Raw genomic sequence first — 22,079 nt, forward strand, 5'->3', positions numbered from 1 at the left:
CTGGCCTGGCCTATACCGCAAACAGTGAAACAACTTCGTTCTTTTCTCGGTTTTGTTGTTTTTCTTCGGAAATCTGTGCGGAAGTACTCTCAACTCACACTACCGATAACCGACTTGTTGAAAGGTCGTGAACGTAAGTCGAATCAGTCTATCGCTTAGAATAACAATCTGGATATGACCTTCAGACTTTTGAAAGATAAAGTCAAGAAAGCACCTATCTTAGCATTACCCGGTCCTAGTCGGCCTTATGTTCTTGAAACTGATGCCAGTGACTATGCAATCGAGACTGCTCTATTTCAAGATGGTAGACCTATTGCTTTTGAGAATAAAAAGCTAGACGACACTCAATTTCGTTGGCCAACCCTTGAGAAGGAGCTTTATGCTGTGATTCACGCTCTCAAGATTTGGAGACATTATTTATAAGACTCCAAGTTTGTAGTATTGACTGATCATCAGTCAATCAAGTATGTGTGTGATGTCGATGATTTGAGAGGAAGGAAAGCTTGATGGGCTGAATTAATGCAAGATTTTGATTTTCACATTCGTTATAGAAAAGGCTCCATGAATAGTGTCACAGATGCGCTTAGTCGAATTAGAGAGGTGAATACTTTGTCGTTCACCGAGATTTCTACTGACTTATTTCAGTTATTGAGAGGGCTTTGGAGGACTGATAGTTATTTTGGTCCATTTTAGCAGAAGATCCAGGACGGGAGCTCATTGATTGACCAAGACTCAGTGACTGAGCAACCTACCATTCAGGCTGCAGGAGGTCAGTGGATGATTCGGAATGGTTTACTATTCCGTAATGACAAAATTTATGTACCACAGATCCCAGACATTAGGTCCCAGATTCTTAAGGAGTGTCACGACGCCCCTTCTGTTGGACACCCTGGGGTACACAAGACATTATCGTTAGTGAAATACACTTTTTATTGGCCAAAGATGAAAGGGTATGTAGAATATTATGTTCTCAAGTGTCAAGTTTGTCAAGCAAATAAAGTTGAACGCTTTAGACAGGCTGGGATGTTGCATTCTTTGCAAATCCCAGATAATAAATGGGAAAGTATTTCCATGGATTTTATTACCAGGTTGCCAAGAACAAGTCAAGGCCACGATTCTATTTGGGTTGTGGTGGATCGCTTGACAAAAATGGCTAGATTTTTACCGACCCAGAAGACCATTACAGCTACGCAATTAGCAAGGCAATTTATCGAGCAATTGTTTAGACTGTACGGGTTACCGCAAGACATAGTCAGTGATAGGGACTCCAAGTTTACAAGTGACTTTTGGAGAAGTTGTTTTTGAGAAGTTGGAAACAACTTTGAATTTGAGTTCCTCAGATCATCCTCAATCTGATGGCCAGACTGAAAGAGTGAATCAGATTTTAGAGGATATACTTCGAGCATATGTATCCAAAAGACAGAGTTCATGGAAGGATTATCTTCCTATGTTAGAATTTACATATAATAGTACTAAGCATACGAGTACAAGTTTTAGTCCTTTCATGCTTATGTATGGTTTTCAACCTAGATCACCTGTTACAGTGGGATTTTTAAGACTTCAGCATGATGCAGCACGTAATTTTTTACAAGATATGCAAGAAATGTTACAAGTTGCGAAAGAATCTATTAGAAGTGCTCAAGACAGAGACAGATTTTATTCTAATAGACATTGTTCACCCAGAGAGTTCTCTAAAGGAACGATGGTATATTTGCGAGTTCCGAAAGATTCCGAGACTTTACGAACAAGTCGATCTCTAAAAATATCCCCTAGATATTGTGGACCGTTTCGTATTACACGACGGATTTGTTCAGTTGCATATGAATTGGTTTTGCCTTCTCATGTGAAAGTTCATCCTGTATTTCATGTCAGTAGACTTAAGGAAGTACTGGGTGAAACTGACAAGTTAGTTACTCCTCAAGAAATCATAGATGTTGAGGTCATGTGCACAGTGTGTATCTACCGTGTTACGAACTTGTGTTTTTACCTCTGGACAACAAGCAAGTGGGCACGGGCATGAGACGCACAGTGTGGACACACATCAAGTTTGGGTATAAAAAGGAAACCAATATGTGGCCAACCCAAGTGTGAAAGGGAGCAAAAGAGATATTGAGATTATAAGGTTCTTAAACCTTTGATTGCTAAAAATAATAATATTATTGTAAAGCATGCATTTTCTTAAAAACTTTGCTTTTGGCGTTTTTGAGAAGAAAAGCGAATCATTTTCTTTATAAGGGTGGCGAGCAGGAAGAGAAAGGTGTGTGTGGAGATCGCCGAATAGATCTTCAGGGGTGATGGCCATGGCATGGCGCATGGGTGGCGCTGCTGCATGGGTATTACCGCCGCTGCCGCCAAGTACTGCCGCCATGTACAGTCGCCACAGCTAGGTACCGCCAGGTGCCGCCATCGGGTACTGCTACTGCCGCCGGGTACAGGAGCCGCCGCCAAGTACAGTGTTGCCGCCGCCAGGTACCGCCACCGTCGCCGCCTCCAAGTACTGCCACCGCCACCGCCGGCGCTGATGTTGCTGCTGACGTACTATTGGCCGCTAGGTGTGCTGTTGCTGCCGTCGCCGCCGTCGGGTGCTACTGCCGGAAGTTGCTGTGCTGCTGGGCGTTGCTAAGGTGCTGATGCACATGGCCTACACGCAGGGCGCTGCTGCACCTAGGCTCCAGGCAGGTGCTGTTATGCATGGATAGTAAGGCAAGCGATTAGGTGGTTGCGCATGGGTTACTACCGGTAAAAAGCGACCAAGCGACTATATCTAAAGGCTACTCTCAGCAATGGACAGCTAGGCAAGCGTCACGCAGGAGTTTCTCTGCAGACAATTGGGCAACCAGACGAGTGTCAGATGGGAGGCTCTCTACGCCAGGTGACTGCATGTGTGAAAGCAGTCAGCGTGGGTCTCTCTCTCTATCTCTCTTGAAAGAAGGTGAGCTGAAGGAGGCACCGAGGGGCTAACAGCCAAGGAGTCTCTCTCTCTCTCTTCGCAAAAGTAGGTTTTGTTTACAAGATTAGGATACAGAGGATCAGGCTATATATGCACAGGAAGATGTTCTTGGAAGAGATGTGTGTTGCTCTTCGTCTTGGACCTATGTGTATTCAAGGATGGCTTGACACGTCCTCTATCTGTCTCACCAGCTTGGACATTTCCCAATATGAAAGGAGTCTGGTGGACTCCAGGATGTCTAAATATTTGGAAAGTACAAGCTTTGGGAATGGGGAATTATCCTAGAATACAAAGAACCACACTCCTAAAATTTAGGAGTTGCTATTTTTGGCCGGACTCCAATGGAAATTCTGTTCGCGTCATTACATTTGGAATTGAGCAGATACCAATAGTTGGCAAAGTGCCTATAAAACAGAATGTCTACTAGTTGGGATATTTTTAGAGGTAAAGATTCTGGGAGAACCCATGTCTTAGATTGGGACATGTGGCAAGAAAGTGGACCAAAGTGAGACAAGTGGCCTGACACTTGTTAGAAAATGGATTAAAGTGAGACAAGTGGCCTCACACTTGTCACTTCAGCTATTGTGTGGCTCTCCACTTGTCATTGTAGCCTTCTCTTGCCATTTTAGCTCATGGGAGGCCCAAATCTATAAATTGGAGCCCTCTCTCTTCATTAATAGAGGCTCTCTTGGTGTACACTAGCCTCTACCACCGTTACAGGCTGCCCTAATGATGGCTACTCTCTTTCTCTCTATCTTGAAGGCTGTCCATGAAGAATACCGGCTGTTGGGGACTGTTTTGGAGGCTTCCATCGCGAAGAAATACTAAGGCAAGGGTATTTAATCATTTATTATGATTTCTAGCCATTGTACTTGTTGTACCAACCTTTGTACCTGCTGTACCAGCCATTGTACTGGCTGTACCAATCCTTGTACTTGCTGTACTTGCTGTACCACCCATTGTACCGACTATACCAGCTTGTGTACTTGCTGTACCAACCACTGTACCTGCTATACCAGCCATTGTACCTGCTCAGGTATTGCAACTTTATCTTGACGCCTTTGAGTTGGAGCCGACTCTTGCGACGACTCATTCAGGTTCAGCAGAGCATAGGTCTGGAGCATTGCCTGATGCTCAAGAGGGGGGTAGCACCTTCACTCCCTTGTTACAGACAGGCTCAGTTTTTCATCTAGGAGTCGCTTGGTGACATCTTTGTATTCACCCGAAGGTACTGAGGCTGACAGTACATCTGCTTATGGGACTTCTATGATATTGTGTACCAGTCACATGAGATGGTAAAGTTGGGTATGGTTCACAGTCGGCCGCACCATGAACTATAACTCCAACTATGGATGGTTTTTACCTTTGGAACTAAGGTATGACTAAGGAAGATTGATCTTTGTCATATGGTTCTGGCTGTTCTTGACCAGGATTGGTCAATTGGATATTGAGATGATGCTATTTGTGGAGTTGGTCTCCTTTGGAATGGCATGGTTTGGTTGAGCTCAAAGTCTGCAGCAACCTGAGCTAACACTTCGAAACTCATCACCCAGATGCACCAGAGGGGCATTGCTTTGGTCATATGGGGACTCTTTCTTCATTGGATGCCTTACTGTGTTATTGAGTGCAATCGAGGGACGCTTGCTATTTTTGGAGGGAGCTGAAGGAGGCACCGAGGGGCTAACAGCCAAGGAGTCTCTCTCTCTCTCTCTTCGCAAGCAGGTTTTGTTTACAAGATTAGGATACAGAGGATCAGGCTATATATGCACAGGAAGATTTCTTGGAAGAGATGTGTGTTGCTCTTCATCTTGGACCTATGTGTATTCAAGGATGGCTTGACACGTCCTCTATCTTTCTCTCTCTGGGTTTTTGGCATCGTGATTGGATGATGCATATGGAAACAGGACATTGGTCTTTCGTGAAGAAACAGGACTTTGGTATCGAGGATACAGGACTATGGATGATGCATATGGAAACAGGACATTGGTCTTTCGTGAAGAAACAGGACTTTGGCATCGTGATTGGATGATGCATATGGAAACAGGACATTGGTCTTTCGTGAAGAAACAGGACTTTGGTATCGAGGATACAGGACTATGGTTTATGGACACAAGTCTATGGTTTATCAAACCTGCAATGCAACCTCTGCATCCTCACCACCTCACAAGCAGCATCACAAGCAGCCCGGTACTCTGCCTCTGTCATTGACAAGGCAAAAGATGATTGCCTCTTACTGCTATGCAAAACTGCTCGTGGGCCTGAAGTAGATATCCTCGTGTCCGGATCTCCTCCCCAAACTGAGTCACTCCAACCGTGGAGTCGGACTCCATCCAACAATCCCCCTCCTGTGTACAAGAGTCCACTAGCCTTCGCATGCCGCAGAAACCACACGAAACACAATCTTGCCTCCCAAAGAGTCACCCGCAAAGTCAAAGAGGCATCACACTGCTGACAAGGATCAACACCTGTTACGGTGCAAAACCAAGTCCTGGAAACCTGCTGAAGACCACGCAAGGCCTTCTGAAACCTGTCAACCACCCCCTCTGAATCCGGAACCACAAAGCCTGTAGAAACCACCTCCTTCTGCAAGTAATCAACTGCCACCTGCCTGGCTTTCCGAAAGGTCCCCATGGAAAGAACATCCTCATCTACTGGAGGTTCTTTGTCCCAAATACTATGAGACATCAGAGCATAAGTTACCTGTTCAGTTTCCTCTGACTAACGAACACAAGAACTACCAACATCAGTACTGGAGAGTTCCTGCCAACTGTTGCCATCTACTGGCAAGCTATCCACCATCTGGTCCCGGAAAGCCTGCACCTGCAGCATATCCATACTTAAGTGGCCATTACCAACCTGCCACTCATCACAAACCTGAGGACCTGGGAGAGAGAGTGCTGAAAGCTTGTAAACTCCATTCTCCACTCCGCCTTCCCAAACCACTTGGCCTGTTGCTTTGTCCCGGAGAGCAACAAAATGCTCATCAAACTCCACCCGTACGCTAGTCTTGCAAACCTGATGTACTGACAACAGATGAAAACCAAGTGACGGAACATACAACACCTGGGAGGAATGCTTCCCTCTCTGCCATCGGGAATTATCTCCATCTTGCCCTCACTGTGAACTGGAATAGTGGATATATCCCCAGTAAGAATGTGACCGGAAAACCTGCAAAGATCCTGTAAACCGGAACGGGAAGGAGTCATGTGCCTGGAAGCACCACTATCCAGAATCCACTCCCGAGTATCCGTTGCAAAGAGTCCTCCAATCTCTTCCCTGCCTGAAGAAAATGAAACATCGGTGTCCACCACCTCCACGTGCACAAAATCCGGAGTCTTCATGATTGCTGCTCCCTTCTCGATCTTCCACTTGGGACACTGCCTCCAATAGTGGCCTTTCTCGCCACAATCATTACAGGTCCTCTCTACCTTAAGTTTCTCGCGGTCAGTAACGAATTTCTTCTCAGAAGACTTCTCCAACGAAGCCTTCCCTTTGCCCGTGTTACGGCCTTTCGACCGTTGGCCAGTTAAGGCCTCCGAACCTCCACCTTGAGGAGGGTTCATGAATCGTTCCTCCTGGTCCAAGACCATGGGCACAAGCTCCTCCCACGTGATGGTGCTGAGCCTGCCACAGGTAATCAAAGACGAGTAAAATGCTGAAAACTAAGAGGGCAAGTGCGACAGCAACGTTATGGCCATGTCCTCTAACGATATCTCCTTCCCAGCCTGAAGAACTTCCTACTGAAGAGCCTGCAACTTGTTAATATGCTCCCGCATCGTCGACAACTTTGCAGGGCTCATAACCCGCATCTGTACTTCCAAGGAAATCCTCTTCATGGGCGATACCCTGTTGTAAAGAGAGGCCAAATGCTGCCATATACCTCTGGCCAGCGTCATATGTTTTACATGATTGATTACCTGCGGTGTGCAGTTGAGAAAGATAAACGAACGGACCCTGGCATTGACACGATCCCACATCTGTGTCGGAGCCTCCCGGTCCTTTCGGATCGACGGTAACTCCCCTTCCTCTACTTCCGGCCATGGAATCCCAACAACGACAAAATCAACGAGGTCGTAAGACTCCAGAACAGATTCCATCATAACCTTCCATATGCCGTAGTTGTTCCCGTCCAACTGACAGTCCACCGGGAACGTGGGGAGTGTCGGGATCTTCACATGCCTCTCAGCCATCTCAAACAGATTTGCCATTGCGGAGATGTACACTGAAAAGGGTGGGTGGGTGGGAACAAAAAAGAAAATAACACCTGCAAGTGGCTGTCCAGCAAATCAGCCCGTCGTCCTCTTGCTTCTCCTCTTCCTGAACAGTCCCGTATGGTCCACCAATCAGCAACACAACAGTCCCCCTCTTGCTCACACAAATCCCAAGAACTCGCTAGAGCCTAGGCTCTGATACCATGTCAAAATACGCAGCGGAGATGATGACCAGATCTGGGAACACGAGCAAAACGCAGTGCAGAAAATCACAGCACAAGAGAGAGAGAGAGAGAGGGGTGTAACTCTGCTCTATATACACAAGAAGATCTCGAGAATGATACAAAAATGACTCTGTGACAAGGCGTGCTAACCAAATGGCCTCCTTAGAAGCCTCTGTGACGGAGATGTACTCGGCCTCAGTAGTAGAAAGTGCTACTATCCTCTGGAGTCTAGAGCACCAAGAAACAGCACCACCTGCAAGAGTATAGATGTACCCACTAGTAGACTTGCGGGTATCAGAATCACCTCCCATGTCTGAATCACAATAACCCTGCACCTCAAGTGGACCTGTACCATACATAAGGCATTTCTTCTGTGTCCCCTTCAAGTACCTCAAAATAGACTTTATAGCATCCCAATGTGCTTTGCCCGGGTTGGACATAAAACGACTGACTACTCCCACTGAATGAGCAATGTCAGGCCGTGTAGCAACCATAGCATACATAAGAGATCCACAAGCAGAAGCATAAGGGATCCCACGCATAGTACTGGCTGCATCATCATCTTTTGGGCAATCATCCTTGGATAGTTTAACATAGGGCTGCAATGGAGCACCCAAAGGCTTAGAATCAGCCATGTTAAATCTATCAAGGACTTTCTGGATATACTTCTCTTGCGAGAGGAAAAGCAACTTCTGTGCTCTGTCCCGTCTAATCCGAAGACCCAAAATATGTTCAGCTGAACCCAAGTCCTTCATAGCAAAAGCTGACTTCAGCTGGTCCTTAAGAGCTTCCAAAACGCTCTTATTCTTCCCGGCAAGAAGCATGTCATCAACATACAGCACAAGTATCACTGGGCTGCCATCTGCATCAGTTTTAGTATACAAACAATGATCTGCATGGCTACGATTAAACTTCTGGTTAAGCATGAAAGCATCAAACTTTTTGTACCACTGCCTCGGGGCTTGTTTCAGCCCATAGAGACTACGCTTCAGCTTACAAACCAGATTTTCTTTGCCCGGAATGACAAAGCCTTCAGGCTGCTTCATATACAGCTCTTCATCTAAATCACCATGTAAGAAAGCTGTCTTTACATCCATCTGATACAGTTCTAAATCCAAAACAGCAGTGAGAGCAAACAAAACACGAAGGGTGGTCATTTTGACCACAGGAGAGAAGACCTCCTGAAAATCAATCCCTTCCTTCTGAGCATAGCCCTTAGCAACAAGGCGGGCTTTATACTTAGGCTGGCCGTCAACTGTCTTGACTTTGTACACCCACTTGTTAGGAATAGCCTTCCTTCCTTTGGGCAACTCAACCAAATCCCAAGTGTCATTTGCATGTAGAGACTTAATCTCCTCCTGCATAGCATGCTCCCACTTGTTTCGGAGTTCACAAGACTTAGCCTCTTTGAAAGTAAGAGGCTCACCCTCATCTGTAAGCAAAACATGTTGTAAAGAGGGATCAAAACGCTGAGGTTCCCTCCGAAAACGAGTAGACCTCCGTACCCAATGATCATTGGCTGGTTGGGGGTCAATATCGGGAGGAATCATAATTTCAGCATCAAAAGGCTGCGGGTTTTCACGAACAGCCTGATTTTCAGCATATAGGGGTTGCTGCCCTACACCTCCAGGAGCATGAAGCGGCTGTCCAACCTCTTCTGGCTCAAATATCACGGACTCATTATGTTCAGCCCTTTGTGAAGCATCCTGGGGCTCATTTTCAGCATCAATGGGTGGCTGCCCTTGCTGAAATTTGACCTTTTTCTGATCACCATGAGAGGCACAAACATTACGGAGCAGCTTTGCCTCATAAAATACAACATCCCGGCTGCGAACCACTTTGTTGGTTGATGGCAACCACACACGGTAGCCCATCTCACCTTCATCACCGTAGCCAACGAAGGTGCCCTTCTCGGACTTAGCATCAAGCTTGTTCCGGTCTTCCTTGCGGATATGCACATATGCATCACAACCAAAGATGCGTAAGTGGTCATATGAGGACGGTTTGCCAGACCAAACCTCCTCAGGGATTCCACCTTTCAAAGCTGTGTGTGGAGATCGATTGCAAACATGAACTGCAGTTTTCAAGGCTTCTCCCCAAAAATCCTGAGAGAGATTAGCTGTGGACAGCATGCATCGAATTCTTTCACACAGTGTACGATTATACCTTTCAGCCACACCATTTGAAGAGGGGCTATAAGGGGGTGTAAGTTCCCTCTTAATGCCATTATCATCACAAAATTTCTGAAATTTAGTACTAACAAACTCACCCCCATTGTCAGTGCGTAAGCATTTAATCTTCACTCCAGTTTGAGTATGAACAAATGCATAAAACTTTTGAAAAGCAGCAAAAGCATCATCCTTAGATTTCAACAAAGTGATCCATACTTTTCGTGAGTGATCATCCACAAAAGACACAAAGTACTTTGAACCACCTTTAGATTTAATGGGCATGCTGCATATGTCAAAGTGGACCAAGTCCAACTTTTCAGCCTTGCGAGAGGCACGAGAGGAGTAAGAACTCCTATTCTGTTTCCCATACAAGCAATCATTACAAAAATCAAGCTTGCTTCCTTTTGCATCAAATTTGTTTAAGGAGGACAAAATGGAGAGACCCTTATGGCTCATGTGGCCAAGTCTCTTATGCCAAAGCTCCATGTGGGAGCGTACCTCTGCAAAAGCAATAAACTTACCAGACAAAGCCTGACCATGAAGGCTATATAATGTTCCTTTCTTGCATCCTTTTGAAATCAGTCTTGTGCCTTTGGTCAATTTCCATGTGCCATTTCCAAATATGGCCGTGTATCCCAAGGCATCAAGCTGGCCCACAGACAGGAGACTGGTTTTCAAACCAGGCACATACCTCACATTTGGCAGCACAAACTCACTACCATCCTGCAAAGTCAAATTCACGGTGCCCATACCTTCAATATTGCAAGCATGATCATTCCCCAAGAACACCTTTCCTCGGGAGCCTGCAGTGAAAGTTGCAAAACACTCCTTGATAGGAGTTACATGAAAAGAGGCACCCGTGTCAATAATCCAAGTTTGTGAAAGCACATCAGATTCATACATCAAGGCATGAATAACATCTGGTTCTGTGACATGCAAGGTATGAACATCAAGAGCATTAGCAGAAAAAACACATAGCACATCATCTGAGTCAGACAGTTCCTCTATGACAACACCAGAGGCCACATTGGCCTTGCTCTTGTCCTTTTCGAACTCTTCTGCTTTGCTGGAATTACTCTCTTTTTCCTTCTTTTTGTCATTTGAATGACTGGATTTCTTCTTCCGGTCTTGCTCCATCTTGTAAAACTTGCAATCTGGCTTCTTGTGGCCTTTACGACCACACTGGTAGCATGTAACATCAGATTGCTGGCCCTTGCTCTTGCTTCTACCCTTTGAATTGGTAGTAGTATTTCCCCGCTTGGTCGTCCTCCCTCGTGAGACATTTGCAGAACCGCTAGTCTCTGAGGTCTTCCTCCGGATATCTTCATTGAGAATAGCACCCCTGACTCCATCAAAAGTTAGGTTGGGATTTGTCCCAAGTGACACCACAAGTGTTTCCCAAGAGTCAGGCAAAGTAGTGAGCAAAAAGATAGCTTTCAACTTATCATCAAAAGCAGGCAATCCAGAATCCTGCATCTGATTAAGCACCCCTGTGAAAGTAGTAATATGCTCTACTGCATTCTTAGAATCATCAAGTTGCATATTCATGAGTTTCCTGATGAGATGTACCTGGTTCACTGGCGTGGTGATCTCATAGGTGCTTCTCAGCTTCTCCCAAACTGCATAGGCTGTTGTCAGCCCTTTGAGGTCTACAAGAACCTCATCAGCAACAACCATCTGGAGATAGGCAACGGCCTTTCTGTTCAGGATTCCCCATTCATCATCTGTCATAGCAGCGGGTTTGAACTGCTCAAGTGCAGTATCACATTCCCGCAGATAGAGGATATTCTGAATCCTCACCTTCCAAAGATCAAACCCAGTGCCTGCAAACTTCTTAATCTCTAGTAGACCCTTAAGATCACTTGTAGACGCCATGACTTATCAAACTGACACTTCAGAAAGTAAGCAATAGCAAGATGTTATGTACCAGATATGGGTTGAATGTAGGATGCTCGTAGATTGATGAAACAACTTCAAGTGAAGGAGACGGCGGAAGAGTATCACCGAATGTCGATGTAGACCCGAGGGGCAGTATGTTGCTGTCTTTTGAGGGTTGCTCGAAGATCCTGGCTGCTGGAGGCGACGTCGGCTGCTGCTAGTGGCCGTGGGGCTGCTGGCTGCAGCCCGGACTGCTTGCTGGTGGCCTTGGGGCTGCTGGCTGCAGCGTTGGCTGCTGCTGGTGGTCGTGGGGCTGCTGGCTGCAGCCCTAGCTGCTGCTGGTGGTCGTGGGGCTGCTGGCAGCAGCGTTGGCTGCTGCTGATGGCAGCCGTACAGAAGGCAGAGAACAAGGCAGCAAAACGCTGCTGATTGCAGCAGCGCAGCAGCAGAAACGCAGCAAAGGGGGGCAGCAAGGGAGAGGAAAAACGCAGCAGAAGGACAGCAGGGGTGGAGCAGAAAACGCAGGAGAGGGAAGAGCAAGAAAAACAGCAAAACAGTCTCCTGCGTTAAAAAAAAAAGAGAGCAGCACTCTAAAAAAAACGCACCAGATTGATGATAGAAGGGAGGTGTTTGACGCAAAAAACGCAGACGATCCCGTAGTCAATTGGTGGAAGACACCTCTAACTCCATAGCTTCTGCATACAGCTTCCCTCCATGGCTCTGATACCAGTTGTTGGAGGAGAATGACTCAAACACAAGAGCTTGCAGCCAAGGAAGTGCAGAGGAGATAGAGAAGAGTGAGAGAGAGAGAGAGAACTCACACAATGCTCAAGAATATCTTGATTGTCTTATTGAGGCTCAAGGGAGACCTCGTATTTATAGTGATACAAGGGTATGGGCGGGCGCCCAACTTATGGGGCGCCCGGCGGACCAAATACAAAGAATGCCGTTACAAGGCCCAAATGGGGGCCAAATGTACAAGTAAATATATGGCCGCGAAGCTCTCAAAAAGAGCTACGCGATGATCAAGGTCCGGAGGCGAAACTGGGACTTTATACCCAACAAATGACAAGGGGGCTGGGGGCCATTTTATATGGCCCCCCATCAGCAGTCGGCCTACTATAGGGCAGCCGACAAGACACAAAAACACCCCCACGACTGAAAATCCACAGTCGGCCAGCAGCAGAGGGGGTCGGCCAGCATCAGGGAAGTCCACAACTCATGCAATGCAGTCGACCACTTCCAGAGTCTCCACAAATACAGTTGGCCAGGTTCAAGGTCCTCCTGCCACTACTAGACTGCCTCCCATGCCACAGAAAAATAGGAAAAAATGGGGGAAAAATACGGAGAGTGGGGAAATATGAGAAAACACCTCATAAGGGCGGGCACACCCACAACAAAGGCCCTGGTGTATAAAAATAAACAAGAGATGACTTCTAACAGAGAAGACCTTTCCAAGCAGGGAGGTGTCGTACAAGTGTGCCTTCTCTATAGAATGCTTTGATGTACTAAGCGAGAGTTCTTATTGGGAAAAGTCTTGGGTGAAAAGTTAAAAGGGATCCTATTGGTAAAGGATTCGACAAGTTGTACTATGTACTCATTTTTTATCAAGTAAAGAAATACCGCAAGAGGCGCCACTGCGTTTTGGGACCAATCGGTGTCCTTGTACTATTTGCAGGAGCATTCTAGCTCCCCTGTTTGTTTTCCTTTTCCAGGTTCTCATGGGTGATGAAGTATTTTGTGTGCGAGTATTTGTTCCACCACTCGTCAGATTTCTGAAGGCCGGTTTCATACCGTGTGCTACACACACACAAGACTAGCTTCGAGGTTTGGGGAAGCTTGGAGCTAGGCAGGCTGACCACCATCTTAAACTCTTTGCCAAGATCCTACTTGGCTTTTCATACCTCTTTGAACCTCAGCATGAGGAATGCTGTTGAGCCCCTAAAGTATCAGGAACTTGTTGCTCTCTTGTTACAGGAAGAGCAAATCAGGAAGAACATGAACATGAACACAAGTGCTGAACAAGCATTTACGACAGGTCAAAAAGGAAAAGGCAAGGTTCGTGATGGTGGTTCATCTCAGGATACCAAGAAAGGTGATGGACAGCCCAGGAAGAAGGGCAAATGTCATTAATGTAAGAAGCCAAGTCACTACATCACAGAGTGTAGGAAGAGGATTGCCAAAGAAAAGGCAAATGAATCTAGGATGTCTGTAAATGATGCCTCTAAAGCTCCTCTAGAGACTGCTTCTTTTGTTGAAGACAGGGATTACTGTTTCTACACATGCAGTTATGATGCCTCTTGGTCTTCACAGGCACTCACTGTGACTAAGCATGCATGTACTTGGTATTTTGATAGTGGTGCTTCAAAGCATATCACATCTCGCAGGGATTTGTTTTGTAATCTATGCCCTGCTCCTGTTGGCAAAACTGTTCAGTGTGCCAATACTGCTTCATATCCAATTCGTGGCATTGGGGAGATTCAGCTCACAGCCATTGATGGCTCTATTCTTCGCCTTACAGATGCCTTATCTATACCAGGGATAAAGAAGAATTTGTTGTCCATTTCTTCTTTAGCACAGTGTGGTATGCAAGTCAACTTTGATGATGACAAATGCATGGTCAGAGACAAAGCTAATGCTTTGACCTTGATGCTTACTGGTACATTATGTCATGGACTGTTGGATGCATTTCAGCCAGTGGATCAGTCTGCTTATAATGCATTCACTCTTACTCCAGCTATGGTTGATGCGGAGTTATGGCATGCTCGCATGGGGCATGTAAATTTTGGTAGTCTTATGCTTATGCAGCGACATAACATGTTGACAGACCTACCTCTTATGGAGAAGCCTCCAGATCACATATGTGAAGGATGTATTTTGGGAAAAATGCATCGGTTTTCCTTTCCACGTGATCAGGCTCTACGAGCAACTGCAAAGTTGCAGCTTATACACAGTGATCTTTGTGGTCCCATGCAGACGAAGTCATTAGGGGGTTGCTTCTACTTTGCTACATTTATTGATGACTTCTCTCGTATATGCTGGGTCTATCCATTGACACAGAAATCACAGGTATATGATGCATTTTTGGCCTTTGTAGCACTTGCTCAAACAGAGTCAGGATGCAAGGTTAAGACTCTCCGTTCTGACCGAGGGGGGGAATATGTGTCACACATGTTGAATTCCTTTCTTGAGAGTAGAGGTATCAAGCATCAGTATACTACTTATACTCCACAGCAGAATGGGGTTGCAGAAAGGAAGAATCGGTCACTCATGGAGATGGCCAGATGTATGTTAAAGGCAAAGAAGCTACCACATATCTTTTGGGTGGAAGCTGTTATGTGTGCTTGTCATATTTTGAATCGATGTCCCACAAAGGCATTGGTTTCCATTACTCCTTTTGAGGCTTGGCATGGCCGCAAGCCTTCGGTATCACATTTTCGTACTTTTGGGTGTCTTGCATATGCACACATGCCCAAAGAGTTGAGGAGGAAGTTGGATGATAAAGCCACAAAATGTATTTTTGTTGGGTATAGCCGTGAGAGCAAGGGCTACCGGTTATATGACCCACTGTCCAAGAAGATACTCACTAGTCGGGATGTGATTTTTGATGAAAAATCAGAAATATCCATGGCTGGTTATGATGTAAATCAGGCTGAAAATGATGTGTTTGAAGGTCTACTACCTATGGAGTTTCATTCCACAGTTGGTGATCCAACCCATGAGGGTGCAGGACAGCCGGCTAATCATGCAGATGGTGCAGAAATTCAACAGGCAATTGAGCCAGAAGTTGAGCCAAATGTGGGGCAGCAGGCTCCACAGGTCAGACACATACCTAGATGGTATTTGAGGACATTACAGGACAGCCATCTAGAGGGTCCTCTTGCTGGCCGTACTCGTAGGGAGACACGGACCAATGAGCATGCACACATCATGGGTTTAAATATGGTTATGGCAGCCAGTTTACAGGATGATAATGAGCCTGATTCATTTGTGGATGCACGAGACAATGTGCATTGGAACAAAGCCAAGATGAACTTGATTCTATTAAAAAGAATCAAACATGGGATTTGGTTGATCTGCCCAAAGGCAAGAAAGCCATTGGTACTAAGTGGGTCTATAAGTTGAAAAGACATGCAGATGGATCCATTGACAGGTACAAAGCCCGTCTAGTTGCAAAGGGCTATGCACAGAAGAAGGGCATTGATTATGAGGAGACATTTGCTCCTACATCCCGTATGTCGACACTTAGGAGTGTCATTGCATTGGCTGCACATCGTGGTTGGGTTGTTCATCAGTTGGACATCAAGACTGCTTTCCTACATGGGGACCTCGAGGAGGAAGTTTATGTACATCAGCCCATAGGTTTTGCAGAGCATGGTCATGAAGGGAAAGTATGCAGGCTGAAAAAGGCCTTGGTATGGTTTGAAACAAGCTCCACGAGCTTGGTATGCAAAGATAGATGCTTTCCTGCTCACTCAAGGTTTTGTGAACAGTCCATCAAAAGCCACTTTGTATGTAAAGAAAGAAGAGAAAGATCTGCTGGCCATCAGTCTCTATGTAGATGATCTTTTGCTCATGGGATCAAATGATGACAAACTTGCAGCTTTTAAAGAGATACTGCGACAGACATTTGACATGTCTGATTTGGGGCTCGTACACTACTACTTGGGCATACAGTTTGTGCAGGATAACAGAGGCATTGGGTTGTTGCAATCTCGGTATGTTGCTAAACTTCTGGAGAAGTTTAAATTTCAGGATTGCAAGCCTATTAGCACTCCTATGGAGCCTGGGATGAAACTGTCACTACAGGATGACAGTATTTTATTTGATGCCACTACATATGCTCAGGCTGTTGGGTGCCTTATTTACTTGTGTACTACACAGCCAGATATTCAGTATGCCGTATCTCAGTTGAGCAGATTCATGCACAGCCCACGATTGTCACATTGGCAAGCTGTGAAGCATGTATTTCGGTATTTGCAGGGTACCTTGTCTCTTGGATTGCTTTATCCTGAGGGGGGTGACATGCAGTTAAATGCTTACAGCGATTTAGATTGGGCTGGTGATTTTGATACCAGACATTCCACTAGTGGAAATTGTTTCTTTCTTGGCTCTTCATGTATTTCTTGGCTAAGCAAGAAACAAACCACAGTGGCCACTTCGTCTTGTGAGGCAGAGTACAGAGCAGCCTACACTACTGCCGTTGAGTGTGTCTGGCTGCGTCGTCTCATGACTGATATGGATATTTCAATGGAGGAGCCTACACCTATCTATACTGATAGTCAGAGTGCCATTGCCGTGGCCACGAATCCTGTGTTTCATGCTCGCACGAAACACATTGAGATTCACTATCATTTTGTTCGGGAGAGACTCCAGGCAGGTGATATCAGTCTGATCTACTGCCCTACAGATCAGAATGTGGCAGACATCTTCACCAAGGCATTACCACGTCCGAAATTCGAAGCATTCCGCACTGCTTTGAATTTGTTTCCTTTTGGTGGATGATGTATAGTGATCACATATCACTCCAGGGGGGTTTGTTGGGTTTTATGTTGTGTATGCACCTAGGGGAGTGCTAGTGATCATCAGTAGGTTACTGGGGCACTTTTTACTTCAGTTAGTGGAGGTTTTTTTCCCCAGTTTTAGCTTAGTTTCACTTATAATGATTTATAAGTGATTTGGTCCACCTGGCACACTTTATGGCCGAACCATGTGAACACACCTTTTAGGTCACATCTTTTATGTGGCTATTGTACTTCATTTTATCAACAATCAATACATTAGTCGTGGTTAGTGGAGGTTTTTTCCCCCAGTTTTAGCTTAGTTTCACTTATAATGATTTATAAGTGATTTGGTCCACCTGGCACACTTTATGGCCGGACCATGTGAACACACCTTTTAGGTCACATCTTTTATGTGGCTATTGTACTTCATTTTATCAACAATCAATACATTAGTCGTGGTTAGTGGAGGTTTTTTCCCCCAGTTTTAGCTTAGTTTCACTTATAATGATTTATAAGTGATTTGGTCCACCTGGCACACTTTATGGCCGGACCATGTGAACACACCTTTTAGGTCACATCTTTTATGTGGCTATCGTACTTCATTTTATCAACAATCAATACATGAGTAGTCGTATTCCTCTCTCACACTCTCACGCCTCCTGCTGAAGTGCCTTCCAAACCCTAACCCTAACAGCTCAAACCCTTCACATGTCACATGCCATGCTGATCGCAATGGGCCAGGTACGGGTGACATCACACTGCATGAGGATAGAGACAGGGAAAGCCATGCAGATACCTCGTGAGGAGAGGATATGCACTACATGCTAGAGGGAGGTTGAGTCGAAGGAGCACTTCATATGTAGGTGGACCTTATATTATGAGATCAAAAGGAGGCTCCCCTATCTCTTCGGAGAAGGGTTTGGGCCCTTATCCACGATCATGGATTATCCAGATCAGTGGTGCATAGGCCTCTTCCTACTAGAGCTTCATTGCCATAGACTCACTGATTAGGAAGTCAAGGCCTCATGGGAGACATCCACCCCGGCCCAAAGCGACCATCACTCAATTCTTAGAGGGTGCCACACCAACCATGCATGACACACCCACAGCCTCATCGAGCCACACATTCTAGAGTTCCCGACCACCCGCCAGACTCCACTTTGGTGTGACTCTAGATCGGGCCATAGCACTATAGTGAGCCCAATGTCCCCCACTTCTTGGACCTCACTAGCAACACAAACATCAGCCCCAGATTGAGGAAATCTTGGAGAGGCATACAGCCACCTTCCCACACCCAATGCATTTGTGGAGCCTTCTACAAACTACCCCCATGCTTGATATCCTTGCTGGCCCATTCCTCCTACTAGGGGATTCGCTCATAGGTTGTATGACGATGATCCCATTTTGTACCATATGGCTCAGATTTGACATTCCCAGCTCATAGGCCTAGTCTTTGTTCTCTTTTGTACCATGATGGGATGACATGGACACTATTGTATCACTTTTGGTCTCATAGACCCATTGGATCTTTTGAAGACATTTAATATAGCTCTCTCTCCCTCTCATTGCTGCATTCCATACTCGTACTCAACTTCGTGATTCGTACAATACTTTGCGTACCCCCGACATACCATTTGGCACACCGCACAAAATGCACAAGCTTCTACATTAATTTTCAAGTTCCTATTCATCCTAGACCTTAGTAAGTGGCATCTGTTCCTCATCCATGCATCCCATATCCTTACCCATACCACCTACACACATTATGTGGACACAATCATTTTGTACGTATCGTGCCTAACGTTTCTCACCACCTCTCTCTCTCTCTCTCTCTCTCTCTCTCTCTCTCTCTCTCTCTCTCCCATTTTGTAGGGATGCCCGCTATCGCCCACCCTCTTTGGACTGTACATTGATGCGGTCTCTGATTATGTAGACAGATTAGGAGGCCCAGGGGCTTGCCTGGCAGGGGTGTTGAGACCCATCTTGTTATATGTTGATGATATTGTTCTAATCTCAGACTCTCCGGAGGGATTACAGAGACACCTGGATGCATTACAGGCTTTCTGTGCAGATAGAGATCTGACAGTGAACCTTGGGAAAACCAAGGTTATGGTGTTTAACACCACACAAGCATGGGTGACGAGATCAAAGCCTCAGTTCACTTTCCGAGGGGAGTCGGTAGAGTATGTCATGTCATATGTCTACTTGGGAGTTACTTTCACAGGACCGCGTTTCTCCCTGAAGGAGGCAGCAGCAGCTAGATCAGCTCGAGGGCATGCAGCCTTGGGGGCACTTGAGAGGGAGTGTGCACGCATACAGTTTCAGGAGCCACGCACCAAATTGTGGCTATTTGATACGCTTGTCACACCGACCCTCCTGCATGGAGCTCCAATTTGGGGGCCAGTATACATCACAGATCTTAGAGAGGGACAAATGAGGGATGGAGGCAAATGGAGAGACCACTGATTATGATGATTGCCCGCATGATTCGGAGCAAATCAGCAGTACCACATGAGATTGTTCGGGCTGAGCTGGGTGCCCCACCAGTAGTAACCGAGGCCCTATTCCAGGCAGTTACCTTTTTACAACGGCTATGGGAGCTCCCTCAACAGAGGTACTCCCGATTGGCATTGACCTCATCCATACAGTTGGCAGAGGATGGAGATACTCATTGCTAGTACGCTTAGATGAGATCATGGTTTGACCTACATGGTTTGCGGATAGAGACACTACCACCCTTTCAATACAGTCTCGATTGTCCATTTTTGGATCTCACCCGCTCGGAGCAAAACCGCGTGATCAGAATGGATATCATCAAAGTGGACACAAAGAGGACATGGACTAGCCCCCTTGAGTATTAGGCACGAAAATGGCTCATTACAAGAGCCATTTTCTACACCTCTCACCAGATGATTTTATCACCCGCCCGGCGTACATGGATGTACACCTATCACATGGGATACATTGTGCCATTGGACAGATCCGGACCTCATCACACCAACTCTGGATTGAGACAGGGCGATATGTGCATCAGATCTTGGATGACCACATTTGTCAGCTATGCTACCAAGGTAGAGACAGAGGAACACTACACTTGCCGATGTACAGTCTTTTATGAGATCCGAGGGTGATATCACTGCCTCTTCCGAGAGGGTTTTGGGCCGTTACCTAGGGTCATGGAGTTTTGAGGATCAGAGATGCCTGGGATTGTTTCTACTTGAGCTCAAGAGACACAGAGAGACCCTCTTGGCAGACAGGAGGCCGAGCCATGATGTACCTAGACAGAGGACCCTGACAGATTTCTTCGGCACCAGCAACCTAGCCCACACACCTCCTGATACCTCCTCCACTGGGCCATCAAGGCACCAACCACGCTTCCAGGGAGTCACCACTAATAGAGGAATTATCTTATGTCGTGCTCGTCGGCCACGCCCACCAGGATCCCGACCACGTCATCCTGACCATCGCCAGATCAGAGCCATTATTGCTCGACATCGGAGGCACCTACCTCACTTCTACGACCTCTCCATTCTAGACAAGCCCATGGCGGAGATACTTGATCTAAGGAGAGGGTAACACTTCAACCGATCAGCATACATGGATCTACCTGATATACATTTTCCAGTATTTTCTAGTATTTCCTACCAAGTATCAACTTGGAGTCTTACAGTTCTGTTCTTATAACTGTAGGACAATCAGTTTATTGTACTTTTTAGTCTCATTTAGTTGTTCTCTTTGATGAGACACCAACTTCAGATGTGCTCTCAGTTTTGGTCTCATAGGCCATTATGGCCTCTTAGAGACGTTAATATATCATTTCATTTCATTTTCTCCACACATAAACACAAAAACACAAAAGAAACTTCTCTTCATAAGAGATACTATGGATGACTACATTCCAACATATGGCTCCCCTTATATATAAAGGTCTCATAGGCCATTATGGCCTCTTAGAGAGGTTAATATATCATTTCATTTCATTTTCTCCACCCATAAACACAAAAACACAAAAGAAACTTCTCTTCATAAGAGATACTATGGATGACATATGGCTCCCCTTATATATAAAGACAGATCTAGACTACAGAGCTTGTTCAATATGAATGTAGTGGGATCACGCTGACAGCACGTGCTACTCAAAATGCTTGTCGATAAATGTAAGAGAGTGCTGTTTGCTATACTGATAGTTTTGCTTTCTAAGTGTTAATCGCAAGAAGTACATGCTTTTTTTATCAACAATGGAACGCTTCAGCTTTAGAGAAAAATTAATCAAAATGCTTTGTACTATTGAACGATTAATGCTTTGAATCACACGGAATTTCGCAAACAGTGCTTACCTTCTCACTCATGGTCTGGCAGCGAGACTGGACGTAGCTATCGGCATCAAATTTCTCCGTTTTGAAAGCTCTGAGCTTCTCGGTGAGCATCTCAGCTTCGAGGTGAGGGACATTCCCGTTGGCGACGGGAGGAGAGACGGCTTTGGAACGCATGGAAGGCTTCAGAGAGCCCATGGCCCGATCTCCTAAGTCAGATAAACTTCTGTGCTGATGATCAGCTTGCAAAGAGACAAGAAAAACCCTAATTTCCGATCAGATTTAGGGAGCGATGTCTGCTGCGGACCGTGGAAAGCTTGCTGCCGCCTGATTTGTGTTCTTCATTAACGGCGTACTCTCTGGTCAGGAGACGATTGAGAGTTTGCAGATCTGCAGGAGGCGAGATAGGGTTTGGCGGATCTGTACGGACACACGCTAGCACGCGAAGAGAGTGGCGACAGTGTTGCGAAAAGAGAGAGCAAAGTTGTGATGTGTTAATTTAAGCCTTAAAAAGGGGGTAAAGTTCAACCGCACTACAAACGTACCCGACGCTAGGCCCACTCTTTGCCAGCTGGCAAGCCGGCTGCACCCATCCCATAAGAGGGGCGTCACACGGTCTCAGACCTATCCTTTCAAGTTTCCTTTTGTTAACACACTATAAGGACGCTAATGGTGGGGGTAAAAACCTTGCTTTTCTAAGAACAATCAAAATCGCCAAGCACTACCAGATCTTTCCCACGTGGACAAGGGATCTCACGACATCCTAATGAAAGCATCCTTGCCTTGGAGGAGGACAGGGTTCGGGAAAACAATTTTAGGGAAAAGGAA

At 45.9% G+C, this 22,079-nt stretch overlaps 1 protein-coding gene across 2 annotated transcripts in view; it reads right to left on the bottom strand.

Moving 5' to 3' along the window:
• Positions 1-21,727, bottom strand: part of LOC147615899 (exocyst complex component EXO84B-like) — a 70,947-nt gene extending 49,220 nt beyond the window's left edge. The window contains exon 1 of one of the 2 annotated variants that reach the window (XM_086778531.1): positions 21,276-21,727. In XM_086778531.1, the coding sequence (XP_086634657.1) occupies positions 21,276-21,449 (174 nt within the window). In that variant the 5' untranslated portion in view covers positions 21,450-21,727. The remainder of the gene's footprint in view (positions 1-21,275) is intronic. The other variant, XM_086778532.1, reaches the window with a different exon arrangement.
• Between the last annotated feature and the right edge of the window lie 352 nt (positions 21,728-22,079).

This window comes from Cibotium barometz, chromosome 39 (genome assembly GCF_041138505.1).
Source record: "Cibotium barometz isolate CiBa-2024 chromosome 39, ASM4113850v1, whole genome shotgun sequence".
In the NCBI taxonomy this organism is placed as follows: domain Eukaryota; kingdom Viridiplantae; phylum Streptophyta; class Polypodiopsida; order Cyatheales; family Cibotiaceae; genus Cibotium; species Cibotium barometz.